At 31.8% G+C, this 17,648-nt stretch overlaps 1 protein-coding gene across 1 annotated transcript in view; it reads left to right on the top strand.

Annotated features, from left to right (window-relative positions):
• Positions 1-15,361, top strand: part of LOC134716432 (uncharacterized) — a 46,371-nt gene extending 31,010 nt beyond the window's left edge. Inside the window, exons 19-26 of the mRNA XM_063579428.1 lie at positions 593-670; positions 2,129-2,275; positions 4,019-4,288; positions 5,098-5,293; positions 6,039-6,204; positions 12,256-12,431; positions 14,229-14,273; positions 15,076-15,361. Coding sequence (XP_063435498.1) covers positions 593-670; positions 2,129-2,275; positions 4,019-4,288; positions 5,098-5,293; positions 6,039-6,204; positions 12,256-12,431; positions 14,229-14,273; positions 15,076-15,176 — 1,179 coding nt within the window. The 3' untranslated portion in view covers positions 15,177-15,361. The remainder of the gene's footprint in view (positions 1-592; positions 671-2,128; positions 2,276-4,018; positions 4,289-5,097; positions 5,294-6,038; positions 6,205-12,255; positions 12,432-14,228; positions 14,274-15,075) is intronic.
• The last annotated feature ends 2,287 nt before the right edge of the window (positions 15,362-17,648 follow it).

Here is a 17,648-nt window from a genome sequence, read left to right on the forward strand (position 1 = left end):
TTGCTCTTTTTAGTATAATTATAATCTGCATCATCGTGTATGTTTGTCCACTTAACACGTACATTCAGTACTTTTATATACATATCATTACAAGGTCTCTATATATGTATATATTCCCAGGACTAAGTGCCTGTGCGCAATAAAGTAGACTAATTAATTTTTTTTAAATATTAGTCAAATAAATAAATGGGTTTAATCTACCAATAATAAACCTAATGATATTTGCGTGTACATGTATGGCAACGAGACAAACAATACGGGTCTACGAATACTGAAACGTAGAGTTATTTAATGGTAAGACAAATATAAAGCAATTGCAAATCATTCACAAATCATGTATCCGAAACAAAAAATCGATCGGTACACATCCAATGAATTGAGTCTTTAAATATCATCAGTCATCTGCGAAAACCATGACCATGTGTAATGCCAAATATCGACAGAATGTAGGACCGTTGGTAAAAATCTATATTACGATAGTTATTAAGTGATCATTTGATTCATTGATAATCGAAATCAATGTATTTTTTGTTTGATGTTTTATTGACTGCATTTGTCGTGAATACCATCTTTTTGAATTTGCATTTTACAGAACTTGTGTCGATGTTCCGAACGTGAATGGGTTGCACAGGCATGGCTATCACCATTGATGGTTTTCGCAGTACACTACGTAAGCTATCAATTGCTTAATTTGCATGATTATACTAAAGGAGTAGGTCCGGTAAGGGTCGATTTTGGCCTCAATTTTAAAGTTCATCTGACGAAATATTTTGGACTCTTTTAAAACACTTAAGTGTCTATTTCAATTGATTTAATTAGTTTTTGTGAAAGATTTTATCTGATTAAGTCATGGAAAACGCTCCGATTCAAGCTGAAATATGAAAAATCTAACACATTTGCCAAAAATCGTCACTTTTTAGATGGTTTTTGTCAAAAGTGAAAGTGGCCGCATCCGTGTTCATTCTCAACCTTTATATATATTATGTATTATCGTCAAATACAACTTGCATTTCAATATTGTGAATAACACGAATGCGGCCACTTTCATTTTAGACAGAATCCGTCGAAAATTTAACTAAAATGCTTATTTTGTGAAGATTTCATTAATTTAGCATGACTTTATGATGCTAGTACCCGATATAAGTGCATTGTTTTGTCAAAAACAGCCCATATTTATGTAGCAGAATCATTCTACTTTTTAATAAATTGCTTCATGATTACATTTTCACAATTTTGTAAAACTGCTATATTTTGGGGCCAAAAAAGGGTCTTACTGAACCTACTCCTTTAGTCCTGGTATCTATGATGAGTTTATTTAATTTGTATATGTATGTCATACAATTGTCTTCATATAAATTATTTAAATTACATGCTAACAAAACTACATTGTATCTGTTTTGAAATATATGTTATTTAGCCAGTTAGGATTTTGCTGTTCGAAGTTGTATATCCAACAGGCTACTAGCCGAAAGTTTGACTTTCAAATTTATTTAGTCGTCGAAACTAAACTGACAATGCCATGTCTGAAAAAGAAAACAGAAAAATAATGCGTTGCAGTACCCAAAAATCAACACAGAAAACTAATTTGAAAGATAAGCAACACGAGTCCGATAAAGTAGTGTGGATGATCGTAGGGGCTTCAGAAGGGTAAGCAGATCCTGATCAACATTTGACACCCGTCATGTTGATCATGTTAGTACACACCCGGTAATAAGTCTTATTCAGTAGGTAAAATTCTGGAAAAGGAGACGGGATTGTAGTTACAACATAAGGAACAAAGCCGATATCATCGTTGAAAACAGACATTTCTTACCAGTCAACCAACTCGTGAAATTTGAGAAGAGGTGATTTCAACCTCATCCTTTGCAACACTTTGTTTAATTACTTCCTTGTGAGCAGCATCTCTTTATCAAAGAAATCGTGATAGAAAATACAAGCCCTTCGTTTCAATTATTACATATATATATTGCGTATTCAGGCGATGCTCGAATGTTGTAACATAGAAATAGAAAGTTCACAATTAGGATGCTGGAATCATATTTTTTGTCGTTAAGTTTTGGTTTGCAATTCAATGTTTTCGTTTTCAAGGCTTTCCAGAATAACATTCATTTTTGTTTCACATTTACAGATATTTGTCCTAGCTGTCATCGTTGTGTTTAGCGCATTTTTACTCACAGATCTTGATGTAATAGACAGTGTTTTAGATATAGGAATCTACGAGTGGCTTTTGTACATTTGGTTATTTGCTGACTTCTGTGAGGAAATCATTATACCGGTATGTATAGCGAACACGAGTATAAGAAACAAACAGGAACAAATTTTTCCCATGAAGTTTTTTCTCCCTACATATTATTTGTGCCCATCCTGCTAATAACTGCAGTATATATCACAATTTACGACGATTGATGTTTAGAAAGTATGTTATAAATAAAAAAGGAAACTAATAAGCCTGGCAATGTTCCCGAATATAATATATTATAATTACAAAAAATACAAGTTCATTTTATAATATCAACAGGTTTTTGTCTGTAAATTACAGAGGATGGAAATTCTACGATTCCGTTGCTCGTGGATTATTAACCTTAAAAGGTTAATAATTCTTTTTAGGACTCAGCAGAAGTTTGCAAAACATTTTAATTGTGAGTTTCCAGTACATTGTTGCATTTCTCTCGTCCCCGCATTTGTTTCGCCCTGACATTCCCTTTTGGTTGATCTCTAATAAGATCGGATTTTTTTACTGTATCTAGTTTTGTCAAAAATGGTTTGTTTCACCTCGAACATACGAGAGGTTAGTATCCATGTATATAAGTAAAACCTCCCGTCACATATGTTATTCGCCTATTCCAACCCTAGAATATGTTGTTTTATATGCCTTTCTCGGAAGAATTGTTTACTTACAAAATTTTGTTGCTGATTGTTAATGATATGGTATGAGTCCCAACGAGATATCCCTCCATCCAAGTCACAATTTGCCCCCAAAAAAACAAACATTTTAGGTCAAAGTACGGTATGTTTTATGTGTCGCATTGTGTGATTTTATGCTTTCTTCGTGCCATGTCCATTACCCGTGTCAGCCTTTTCTCAATATTATAAAAGTTTGTTCTGTGCTTTAGGAATTAAAAACAAAATCTAACTAAACTACAAAATAGGACATTTGCTTTATCTTTTCCTAAAATGTCCTCTACTAAGTGTGGAAAATAGCAGTTATTATCTGATAGTTCGTTCTGTGTGTGTAGCATTGTCGTTTGTTTTTTGTTACACTTAAGTGTTTCTGTTCTTTCGTTATGTTCTTCTTATAGGTGTTGTGTTTCCTCGGTTTTAGTTCGTAACACGGATTTGTGTTCTCTCAATCGATTTATGACTTTTGAAAAGCGTTATACTCATGTTGCCCTTTTTGAACTAGATATTTTGTACAAATTGTCACTGAACACAGATTTAAATTGAACATAAGTAAATAAAAGAACTTGTATTTACTGTATATAAAGTGCATTACGACGGAATCTGAGACAAATATGATTTGGACTTTGCATACACATGTGCCGCAATTGTCAAAGGCCATAAAATGAGTTTTCGGTTTGAATACTAACTACTTAATTTTGTTTCTATTTGGTACTTTGAAATAGCTTGAATGCCTTCTTTTCTATGTTCACTATTGAACAGCATATTAACAATCTCCTCTCCGTCTGGAAGAGGTACCTCAATTCTGTATTTTATCGTTTCAAACCATTTTCCTTTATAATTTGGCTCATTCCCCCCTTTTTTCATAATTTATGTTTCAGATTATTTTTGTATAACCTTATCCTCCTTCACAACAATGCATTTTCAATCGAAAAAAAACGCCGCATATTTGTAAAGTGTTTCATTATTTTATATATTTCGTATGAGCCTAAAAGGGTGATATACATTACGGCGTTTGATCAGTAGTGGGCTGATATGGTTTTTTGTTTTAAATGATGTGGCCTAAAACAAACAAAAGGAACCACATTATCTTATTTTGAACCTTGATATTTTGTTCCAGCTAATAATAAGAACACAGTATAAGAGAAGTAAACATACAGTGAGGTTCAAGCTGAAAAGATTTGTTCTCAATGTTTGGAAAGATCTTACAATCCTGTCGTATCTGATAATTTTGAATGCTGTTTGCCTGAGAATCGAGAATTCCTCTTCTAACCACAGAATAACCCTTAGATTATACAGCCTGGGTCTGTTCACAATGTATATGAGATTTCTTCAATGTATGGTTGTTCATAGCTACTTCGGTCCCAAAATCATAATGATTGGTGAAATGGTGAGTTTGTATAGCTTATATAGTATTATTATAGCTTATATATATAGCAATTAAATCCGAAAAAGATGCATGATATTCAACTCAACGATAAACAATATACACTCAGAATTATTTCTTTTTTCATAGACATGGATTACAATGGGGATTACATACTTTTATATATTATGTTTTAAAGTCAAATTCGTTTCACTCTTCACTTGTACGCACATACAAATAATAAACACAATAAAGACACATTGGAAGTGTGATAGAATTGATTCATTTCGGTATGAGCAGTTAAAAATATAAAATATACGCATAAATGAAAAAAAGAAGAAAGACACATATACAAAGGTAATTACATGTTGTGATCAAATGAACATAAAATGTGAAAAACAAGACCATTCACTCCCTATTCTGGATAGAACCGAGCAGCTGCTGCGCATATTTCAGTAGTATGAAAAGAGAAAAAATTCTTCCAGAGTGTGAGTGATGAAGATAAAAAAATGTATATGAAATTATTTATTTGTCACCCTGCCACCTTCAACGATTTGTTTTTTTGTATAAACGGCTAGATGTATAAGGCCCGACATGAAAAATGTTAAAGAAATAAAATATGAAAACTAACATCATAATAAGAAGTTCATTTAACACCGTTATAATGATAATTCGAACTTTAAACGATAAGACGATAACTAAATAAAAACAAATGTTCTGAAACCCATTAATAAATAAAACTTGTATTTAGAATACCTTTAGAGTACAAGGACGAAAGTTAACATTAATAGACACATATAGAGTAACATATCTTATATGAACAACATTTTCAGCTGCTAGAGTTGATAAAGTTCGTGTGGATTTTTATTGTTTTCATGATGTGTACAGGAGTGCTTTACCATGCTAATATGTATCCAAGTCATTACGACATGTGGTCACAGAAAAGTGTAACATATTGGAGAATCTGGAAAATTATATCCTTACCGTATTGGCAACTTTATGGTGAACTGTTTTTAGATGAAATACATGGTAAATAGCAAAGCACCATTATCTTTTAGTTTTGATATAAAACATAGAACACTTCTGAAGGAAAGCAACACATAAGGCGTATCTTAAATTGTATAATAGCGTATCGGTCGACACAATTTAGTATTTTTATTCAATATGATTCAACGTTTATATATTCATATTGTCTTGATCATGTTCACTCTTTTTTCGCTAAGTTAAACAAAAGAATAAAAACTATGACAAGTCGGAGACGGATTGTCTTTTTCAAAAGAAAGAAACATTCGCAATGCATTTCTCATATTAATAGTAATTGAACTTTTGTAACAAGCATGACATTTGATGAGAGGGGCTTGCTTTTTTTTTGCCACACACGTACAGCTAATATCAGACTTCTGCTTATTAATGATGATAAGAATTCGACATCATTGAATTACAACACCTGCTTCTCCTCTTCGAAAACATGCGAAAAGTTCGAATCTCCCTACGCAACACATCGTATTTAACTTCTCATTTAGACCAAATATGCCTGTGTTTTTACGCATTCTGCTCAACCACGGATCCGGAATGCTGAATAATTTGACTAATGTATGTGCCTAAACGGTAAATTTGGTAGACTTCTTTTCCGATTTTAACTACCATGACTAAAAAACTATGCAATAAAGCATGACAACAATTTATTTTCGTATAAAAACGGGGTTTATGTTTAAATTCATATTAAAAGATGGATAAACACGTTCAGTTTTTACATTCTCATTTTTATTTCAAGGTGACAATAATGCTAATGGATCATGTACGTTTGTGGAAGCAGAGTGGGAACAAAATCCAGATATTGAACGTTGTGTTGACTATGACTGGGTAGTACTACTGATTGCTGCTTTATACATGCTGTTCACAAACCTCTTGTTGGTTAACCTCATCATTGCATTATTTACGTGAGTAATCACTGTACATTTTAGTCACTGATCTCTGTATGTGGTTTTGGAAAATTTGGAAAATGGGTTAATGTCCAAAAAAATATGATAATTTCATTTTTAAAGGATACGGTGATCACAAAAAGCTCCACCTGGTGGTTTCTTAAAAGGAAAGTACAATTGTACAACCGATTTTTATGATCAATGTATGGGCATTATGTTTTCTGATCTGATCGTCCGTTCGTCCGTCTGTCTATCCCGCTTCAGGTTAAAGTTTTTGGTCGAGGTAGTTTTTGATGAAGTTGAAGTCCAATCAACTTGAAAGTTAGTACACATGTTCCAGATGATATGATCCTCTGATTTGAATGCGAAATTAGAGATTTTCCACCATTTTCACGGTCTACTAAACATAAAAAATAAGAGTGAGGATGGGACATCCGTGTGCTGGGGACACATTCTTGTTAGTATAAAATTGAGAATGGAAATGGGGAATGTTAAATTTGGTAGACTTCTTTTCCGATTTTAACTACCATGACTAAAACACTATGCAATAAAGCATGACAGCAATTTATTTTCGTATTAAAACGGGTTCTCAGCCTACATAAGCAAGGACCATATATTGTATGGTGTAGTTATATGAAAACAAACTTTAGAATTTCAGTTTAAAGAACAAGTTGAATAAATCTGAAATAGGTTAATGTCCCCGTGCTTGTAGTGTATGCCCTTATATATTTCAGTTATTGGTTGTTTGCCTGTGAGAGAGCTTTCACATGTTTATATCTTTATTGTTTACGATGTTGGGATGTATTGATACTCATCCACGCCTGCTATTTTTTATTATTGCCCCCTGCTATGGTTTTTATTAGATTTCTTACAACCACTGTTTTTGCCCTGTGTTTGTTATACATGTCAGTTTTGTTATATTTAAGTCCATACGTCGGGCCTTTTATTACAGTTTTTGTAAGAGTTCTTTACTGCACTTCTAATTACTCCCTATTCCGTAACTGTGATCCTCATTCAATGTTACAACCTCCGGTCTTTTGTATTTATCCTATACCCCTATTAAATAATCATGATTTTACGGAATGGAAAAAATATTATCAACAACACAATTTCTAGGTTATCTACGTGCATAAATAAACGTATTGGTAATGCCACTACAGCCAGATTATTTAACAAAAATGCACGTGGATATCCACAAATTTTCCCGTGCAATGCCAAAAAATGACTAACCTGTTTTAGATTAACTTCTCAAAATACTAAAAGTGAACGGGAGAACCTTTTCGCTCTCCTTTTCCTGTGATATTACCTGAAAAACTCAAAAACCTAATATATGTGGTAACTTGAACCCAACCTAAGTGTGGTATTCAATATGTGGGACAGACGGGACGAGAGTATTTCAGAAGAAATCAAGAACATCTGTACCGCTTTCGTAGACCCCAAAAAATTCAAAAGTTTAGTATATCAGCATTTAGATAAGCATAATCATAATCTGAAATATATAAAATTCCAACCGCTCGAAACCGTTCAAAAACAACAAGGAGAATCGCACAAGCAATTTGAAAAATCACGCGAAGTTCGCGAATTGTTTTGGATAAAAAGACTTCAAACAGCTTATCCTCTCGGTCTAAATGATAAAATATTAGGGCAGGGGAACATATCTAAAACTCATATCGATGTCATAAATATTGTTGATAAACGACTTAGAATTAATAGGTCTCATGGTAAACGCAAGAACCACAATCAACGTATTAAACATCGTATAAATTATACACTTGCTGATCTGTTATCTATAATAAAGAATAATGGCAGACATCAAGTATTATGCAAACTGGGTCAGATACCTATAAGTAAATTATATGCTATTTTTCTGGAGTGTGATAAAATTTCTAATTTTAGCCCATTTTATGAATACACCCGTATTATTACAGCCTTTTGTCATCACAGGCTTTTTCCTATTATTGATAAACCTGAAAATCATAAACGACATTTTCTCAAATTAAAATATATAAATAGAGGTATTGATTTTATTAATTTGTCTAGCATATTCAATGACTCTTCTCTCTATAGCTTAATACCTCCATATTTTGATAATATAGAACAACCCATTATTTCGTATTCTTATAAAAAACCGAGCAGAAATTTCATGAATTTGATTTTCAATTATACGTCAATTACAACAGACGTCAATATAGAAAATAATGTTCCTTCCACTTGAGATTGCGAAACATCTAGTTTTAAATATGTTCCCTATGGTCATGTTATCACAGGAGACCTCAACATAGTCGATGACCGTGAAGTCATAACTTTTCTAAAGAAAGGACCGAAATACCGTCCTCCATCTACAATAGATTGGAAACAGTGTCGTCAGGTCATTAAAGACGCTCTGTCTGCCTATTGTAAAAATTGGTGCAAACGTGAAAAATCCGATAAAAAATCTTTAGACATTTATTTGAATAAAATTATGAATACTGTTGATATTCGAATATCTCATTTAGAAAACAATTCTGAAATTAATAATAGGAACCATGATATACCCATTTCTAGAATAAAAAACAAACTCAAGGTACTCGCAGAGCGGTTTGTGTTCGTACCGGCAGACAAGGCAGCAAATAATGTAGTGGTGGTGTGACGCATATACTACACGAAAGTTCTTCAAAACGAAATTATCAATTCCTCTACATTCAGGTCAGTGCGCACCACAGAGAGTCAAATCGTTAACAAGCATACCACTGCCACTGCCCAGCTTAAAGCATCTTCCGAACATTTGAAAGTCCCTACCATGTACTGGTTACCGAAATTACACAAAAAAACATTTAAATTCCGTTTCATCTCCGCTTCGAGTAAGTGTTCTACTACTAATCTATCAGTGCTTCTAACCACCTCCCTTACTACTATCAAAGAACTGGTTATTAACTTTTGTAATAAAGCTTATGAAAATAATGGTATTAATTATTTTTGGAGTGTTAAAAATTCTTTAGAGGTTTTAGATAAAATACATGCTTTCAATGGTCCTTACAATTCTGTTGACAGTAATGATTTTTCTACTCTGTACACTACACTTCCACACAATCTTATAAAGAAAAAGTTTTTGTATTTGATAAAATGGTCTTTCGAAAAATCTCATTGTAATTTAATTTGCTGTAACTCGTTTAAGGTCTTTTTTTGTAACGAAAAAGGAAAGTATGCTAGATACACTTACTGGAAATGTGAGGATATGATTGAAGCTTTAAACTTTCTGCTTGATAACATTTATGTACGTTTCGGCGATAAAGTGTATCGTCAGGTAGTAGGTATTCATGTGGGCACCAACTGTGCCCCTTTAATAGCAGATGTATTTCTATATTGCTATGAATCTCAGTTTATGACCAAACTCAGTAAAGACCCATCATTGTTACATTTGGTTGATACATTCAAAAATACCTACCGTTATCTGGATGATATTTTTTCGTTGAATAATCCCGAGTTCTCTAAATATACTTCAGAAATTTACCCAAACGAACTTACTTTAACTAAATCTAACATAAACATCAGCAGTTGTCCTTTTCTAGATTTAGACATTTCAATTTCAAACGGGAAACTTCACACTAAAATTTACGACAAAAGAGACGATTTTTCGTTTCCAATTGTTAATTTTTCTTTTTTAGACGGCGATGTGCCTTTGGCTCCATCATACGGTGTTTATATATCGCAACTCGTTCGGTTTGCCCGTGTGTGTTCTGATGTCATAGATTTTAACGAACGTAATCAATGCATCACTGGTAAATTGTTGTGTCAGGGATTTCGATACCATAAATTACTTAAAACTTTTACTAAATTCTTTCATAGATACAAAGTAAATTTGGCTATACCTGTAGAAAGCTTATTAAAAATGGTATTTCACATCCTAAATTTTATGGTAATATTGTACTTAAAGCGAGGAAATCACTATGTTATCCTTGTAAACTCATCGAACCTTTAAACAAACTTATAAGTAAGGGTTATCGTACCAATATTGTAATTAGATCTCTGAATATAGTTCACATTGGCACTAATATTGATTTTGTCATTAGCAAATTAAAACATAACTAAATTTCATTATCTTTTGAGGCGAGATGTATAGAGACACAGACACGTTAACTTTTATTTCAATAGAAGTCGCTCTTCACTATACTACTACCTGTCGATACATTTATTTTTGGCATTGCACAAGTCATGTCTTCTTTGACTATTAATGACGTTAAAATACTAAATCCCTGTGATGTGTTTTAGTCGATTTTAGTCTCTGATACATGATTTTTTACTATTAATTGGTTTTGGCTTTTAACTAGCTGTCAGTAACTGCGAGTACTCTCAAATCGTATTTTCTTGTTAATTCGACCTGTTGATACTGTTTATAATGCTTTTTTGTTATTTTTTATTTATATGGATCTTGTCTGTACACCAGCTTTGATTATTTGTAATATCTTCAATTTTTCACTTATTCTTACAACATTTGTATAAACTTCCAAGATTATAAAAAACCGGTTTTTTTCTAAAGTGAACATTGATTGGTTAAATATTTCTCAGTGTGTTTGAATTTGTTTGTTAGCTTTTTGGTCATGAATGTTTGTCTCTAATATTTCATTAACTGTGCATTTGTATTCAGATATCGCAGATCAAATTTATTCGTTCATTGTGTAATCATACGTTTTTTGATTGAGTTAAGTCTGCCAATTGATATTTTATCGTATGTTTTTCTATGTTGTGATGTTATGCTATTGTTTCAGAAAAAGGGAGAAGGTTTGGATCCATTAAAACGTTTAATCCCGCTGCAAATGTTTGCACCTGTCCTAAGTCAGGAATCTGATGTACAGTAGTTGTCGTTTGTTTATGTAATATATACGTGTTTCTTGTTTCTCGTTTTTTTTATGTAGATTAGACCGTTGGTTTTCACGTTTGAATGGTTTTACACTTGTAATTTTGGGGCCCTTTATAGCTTGTTGTTCGGTGTGAGCCAAGGCTCCGTGTTGAAGGCCGTACTTTAACCTATAATGGTTTACTTTTTGAATTGTTGTTTGAATGGAGAGTTGTCTCATTGGCACTCACACCACATCTTCCTATATCTAACAACACATTGATATCAAACGAAAACATATATTTCAAGCTATCATATGTATACTGGCTAATGTTGTTTATCTTGATTGACCAAATCCGCATACAAGAAAAGATTGGAATATTGGTGATATATTATCTTGGTCCAGCAATTGATAAATGTTCATAATTTAATCTCATTTTGTTCTTAATCATAAATTTGTACATAGTTTAATAGAAATGATATCAACGAAAACGAAAAAAACACACAATAAAAAAGACATCCAAGACATACAGTCAGAAACTGATAATATAGTTTTGTTACACAATAAAACTATATAAAACAAGAATGTGTCCATAGTACACGGATGCCCCACTCGCACTATCATTTTACATGTTCACTGGACCGTGAAATTGGGGTCAATACTTTAATTTGGCATTAAAATTAGAAAGATTATTTCATAGTTAACATGTGTGCTAAGTTTCAAGTTGATTGGACTATAACTTCATCAAAAACTACCTTGACCAAAAACTTTAACCTGAGCTTCACACTATCTTTTTCTTTGTTCAGTGGACCATGAAATTGGGGTCAATACTTTAATTTGACATTAAAATTAGAAAGATCATATCATAGTTAACATGTGTACTAAGTTTCAAATTGATTGGACTTCAACTTCATCAAAAACTACCTAGACCAAAAACTTTAACCTGAAGCGGGACGAACGAACGAACGGACGCACAGACCAGAAAACATAATGCCCCTCTACTATCGTAGATGGGGCATAATAAATAGTAATACGCGGTAGAATATTATAATAATAACCACATACGGAATGTCACACAAACTAAAAAAAAAATGGGTTAGACAAACAATTTAAAACCACACCCAGAAGCACTCAATTAACACAAGTGGTGATAATAGGCGAGCTTATACAGCCTAGCTATAGGACCCCAGCATTGGTCGAAATCGGCAATTGAAACAAATAATTATTATAAATTTGCAAAAATCTTTTCTTCCAGATTTCGTTTTGAAGAAGTTCAGCAAAATTCAGATCGATTGTGGAAATTTTGGAGATATTCAATCATAACTGACTTCAAAAGACGTTATCCTGTTCCCTTGAACCTGATTTTGTTGCCGTTGAGAATAGTAAAACTCTGTCGTCGCAGAAATGTGAACTGTTGTAAGAAACCAAAAGGTTGGTATGTCATAAATGTATAAAGATGGCACTGTAAATTCCTTAAAACACGGAACTTGAAATGATAGTCAAATAGGTGATTTTATGCTCTCTGTAAAATGTGGCATTGTATCCTATATATAAACTTGTTGTTTGTTATCTTACTTAGTATACATTTATTGCCTTTTGATTTATAGAAAAAAAACTCTAATTTAAATGGAAGGAACAGTAGATATACAGTGTTACTGATGATTTACTTATTTTGTGTTTTTGCAAATTAAAATAAGATATATAGGTAATTACTATTTTTGTTTTTATTTTCTGAAGTAGAAAAAATGTAAAGAAATCAAGCTGTTCCTTTTGCATGTAAATTTTATACTCTTTAGTCTATCTTTTCACTTTTATTATTTTTATATACCAAAATCTGAAGTTAAGATATTGTGCACATCATAGCATTTTCGTATTATCTTCATATATGATAATACCATGCCAACATAGACACTGACAAAGCATGGACAACAAGCAATCACCATGTCTTAAATTTTGTACGAAAAACGGATGGAGACATTGTGGAAATAGTATTGTCCTCAGTTTAACATTTTTCAATTCAAAGTAGTTATTTCTCAGTTGGAAGAAATGTCACATTATTTATTATTGAATATAACAAAGGATAAGGGCCGATTTAGGCCTCAACTTTCATGTTCTTCGAACGAAAGATTTTTGACACTTTTTAAACACTTAAGTGTCTATTTAGATTTTGATTCAATTAGTTCATGTGTAAGATTGTAACTGGTTAAGTCATTAAAAATGCTCCGATTCAAGCTTCAATATGAAAAATCTATCAAATATGCCAAAAAAACGTAACTTGTCAGATGGTGTTTGTCAAAAATGAAAGTGGTCGAATCCGTGTTCATCCTCAACCTTCATTTATGTTATGTATTATCATAAAAAAACAGCCCATATTTATGTAGCAGAAGCATTCTACTTTTGAGTAAAAAGCTAAAAGATTACATTTGCACAATTTTGTAAAACTACTATATTTTGAGGCCACAAAGGGGTCTTACTGAACCTACTCCTTTCATAAGACTAGAACAATTATTGTTTTGCCACACATTTTGATTATGGAATTTTAAACTGCTACATTTCTTTCGCTTTCATTGTCATATATGAAAATAAGGAAATGTTATAATCTTCTATTGCCAATGTGACAAGTATACATTAAGGCCAGACAATGATATGAACAATTCCAGGCTTCGACTTTGATTAAAACTAATACCGTATGGTAGCATATAACATGTATAAAAGAAAGTGATGAATTGAAAAATACCGAGCTCCTATAAAAATCAAAAAAATCATCAAATGGCAAAATTAAAAGCTAAATCGAATGGATAACAACAGTTATAGTCCTTGGTTCAGACAAAAGGCACCAGGGTTTCTTATTGTGAAACACAATTCAACTTAGTGCATTAAGTATGAAAAAATAAAGTTTCTTTGTATGATGTTGGAACAACCCAAGATCGATAAAGTATCAAACTGAACTAAAAGATAACACTAACAGCCTAATATACTACAACAACAAAAAACAAAAAAGCATTAAACTTTGACAGACAGCAACTCATTACAAACGCTTAAGACACCTGTTTTTACATTTGACCAATTAATTTGTTAAAACATGTTTTATTGTTAAAAAAAACAACAAGGTAGTTAAATACGAGGTCTTGGTCACATTAAGTGCAAATTTAGCGCATAGATTTATAAATACTGTATCAAATAAACTGGACAAACAGTATTGTGTATTGATTATATTTATTTTAACAGTGCACTGTACATCTCATACAGAAAGAGACAAGACACGAAATTCTGGTACACATATATTTATACTTAATGCTCTAAGAAATGTTTAAATATTAGATTGTAATCAGATAAGTTAATTGAGTTATATAATGTGATATAATACGTTTCACTATACAGAAGAAACATGATACAATGAACGGTTTTATTTATTTTCACAGCTGTCTTTATATTTAACCTTAAGTTTAATTTCAGAAGCGCATATATATCTTGACATCACGCTTCATCTTTCAATGTATGAATTGTCAAACAATGTTAAATGTTTGTTGTAACAATAACCTTCTAAAGACACCTATTCTGAAAAATTCCTCTGGTCTGGGAAAGTCTTTGAAAAACTGTACTCAGTAGCAAGTATCTCAATTATAGCAAAGTATATACTAGTAGTTATGTGCTAAAATGGTACAAAAATGAATTATCGTTTATTTTACGAAATTTCATGAGAATTCCCGACTTGGTATAGACATTTCCTGAAGTAGAAAATGGAAATGCCCTTTTTGTCGTCTCCTGTCTCTTTGCTACGGCGTGATCATCATTTTCATCTGGGTGTATAAGATTGAAATATCCCCATGGTAACGTTATTATTGCGTTTGTCATTTTGTCATTTTGTGCTTGTTTTGAAGGACTTATTCTTTATTGATCATTATAATAAAAAAAAACCATATTTATGAAATTTAAACAGTTTTACTTTAATTATTAAAATAGTTACTAGTTGTGATCCAGTAAACATATAACACATACAGTTATAATTTCTGTTCGATGTGGGTGACATAGGACTTCTGTTTTTTTTTTAATATGGGATTTAACTCCTTTTCAGGTGGAAAAAAGCAGACACTTTACAGAATTCAACCATTACAAACATTACATGCTAACAGATGTCTTTATTCTCCATTGAAAGATATACTTCAGAAACACTAATGATTCGTAAATGTAACCAAGTAACAAATTTGGTATTGTATACATTGAAACATTCTAGAGCAATGAAACAGTGATTTAAACCGTACATGTACGTCAAGGAAAAAGAAATAAACTAATGTCGTAAAATTATTTATTATTTTTTTTTACTAATCTTAACTCTGCAGCTGGCGCATAGTTTGGGCATCAATTATCTTTATTTTAAGCATAGTATTTCAACAAATATTTCATATAAATGAAATTTTAGTTGCTTTTGACAAATTTAGGCACCCGGTTGCCTGGTTATTTCTTCGTCGTTTACAAAATAAAAATATGAATATCATGAGGTGCCTACAGACAACATGAATTGCAATTTTTTCAGAACAGTTTGTGAGGTGGTCAAAATCGTTTGAACTATATTTTCTTCACATAACAGTTAAACAAGTGAAAATCAAGTCTTTTTTTGGGGGGTTCTCAGTTGTCTTTTGAAAAGAGAATTTAAGTTATGATTCATAAAACTTTTCGTTGAAAAAAAATATCATTTTTAAATATGCTATCATAGTATAACATTTGCACGTATACCTATATATATATATATATAGCTATTACATTTAAGCACGTTATATTTACTGTCAAATACTAGTAATTTAATATAAATAAAGAAGATGTGGTGTGATTGCCAATTAGACAACTATCCACAAAAGACCGAAATGACACAAACATTAACAACTATAGGTAGATTTTTAATATATATAATTATGTAGACCCAGGTAGAAAGGGATATGTTGCTTTAGTGATTGAGGGGATAATACATTGTTTCAATATATATAATTCGTCTTAACATTATGCTAACAATGTTATATCTGTAAATTTGCGTTAGTAAATTGTTTTGTAATTCCCTCGCCTTAATTTCTACTTTGTACATATGTTTGGTTTGACTATACTAATTAGGATTTTTTTGTCCCAGGAATAGATTACCTTTACCGTATTTGGCACAACTATTTGGAATTTTGGATCCTCAATGCTCTTATACTTTGTACTTGTTTGGCTTTATAACTATTTTGATAAGAGCGTCACTGATGAGTCTTATGTAGACGAAACGCGCGTCTGGCGTACTAAATTATAATCATGGTACTTTTGATAACAATTTGTGTAAATTGTTGTGTATGACGTTAACATACTGTATTTTGAATTATATCTTGCATAATAAAGAACTTGTAACGGTTTTACAGAATAAAATCCGATGCGTAAACATAAACAATTATAATTTCAAATTAAAAGAGGAATTTCGGAATTTAAATAACGTATGAAATTTCACATATGATAAACTGGAGCATGTGTAGTATGTACAAAATTCTATAAATGGGGATTACCATTTGCTTTGTGTTTTCTTATTTCCAATTGTCTAGTGATATAGCAGGAGGGTGGAGATATAACAAAAGAACATGATTAACCACGACATTTGTGTGTCTTTCCTAAGTTAGAACCTTAATCCTTTCCTTTCCTTGTCTTTTTCTTTAAAAAATGTGGTCCTTTTATATGTTTCATAGTTTAGTGTGACGTCTATTCAGCTCAACCGGTATACATTGCTTTTAAAGGCTCCAGATTTTATATATAAGAATTTGTTCCATCTTGTTTAAAAAATCTTATGCATTTCTTAGAACCACCAAAAACAATTTTATCCAAAATTTAGCGTTGAATTTCATAGTTTTTTTTATCAAAAATAAAAACTCCCTCCTGAGAAGAAAAAAAGATTATTTCGATCTATATTATGCATGTCTGTTTTAGATCCATTTCATAAGACCAATGATTTTTACTGAAATCATTGATTGGATCCATTACAAATACATTTTTTTTGTCGAACAATTTCAAGACAGTATTCAAATGTCAGGAAATTGTAAAGAATTTTTCAGACCTAACTCAGAATTTTAAGCATATGTCGAGTAAATTTCATACAAATTTGATATCAATGAGAATTTGTCAAGGAAAATTAAGACAGAAATCATACTTTTGGAGAATGTCGAATAAACATTCATCAAATTAAGACAAAAATTAATCTTTTCGGACTTTTAGACTTTTGTAGTGTATTTGCTCTATGTCTGTCTATTTGACACATTTCCCATTCTCTTTCCTCTACTATATAATGAATTCTAATGTGACGTCCTTATTACGCTTTGTAAACAAAGCCGTGTTCTAATGAGTACAACATATGTTTGACACATGCGCACGAACTTACTGTGTATATTAATGTTATTCCACCGTTATTATATAAAATATTTACATTTAAGCAGCTAGTATAATATTATATATTTCTATAAACAACATATATTTACCCTGCTCGCAATTTTTAAACTTATCAAACATGAAATGTAATGCAAATACTTCTCATGGAGGAAACGGGAAAAGTCAAACTTTTTTAGGGAATTTTCGTACGATCCGACCTATAAAAATACTGTATTTGTCATATTAGAATAGAAATAATTTCTTCGTGGCATG

This window comes from Mytilus trossulus, chromosome 4 (assembly GCF_036588685.1).
Source record: "Mytilus trossulus isolate FHL-02 chromosome 4, PNRI_Mtr1.1.1.hap1, whole genome shotgun sequence".
In the NCBI taxonomy this organism is placed as follows: domain Eukaryota; kingdom Metazoa; phylum Mollusca; class Bivalvia; order Mytilida; family Mytilidae; genus Mytilus; species Mytilus trossulus.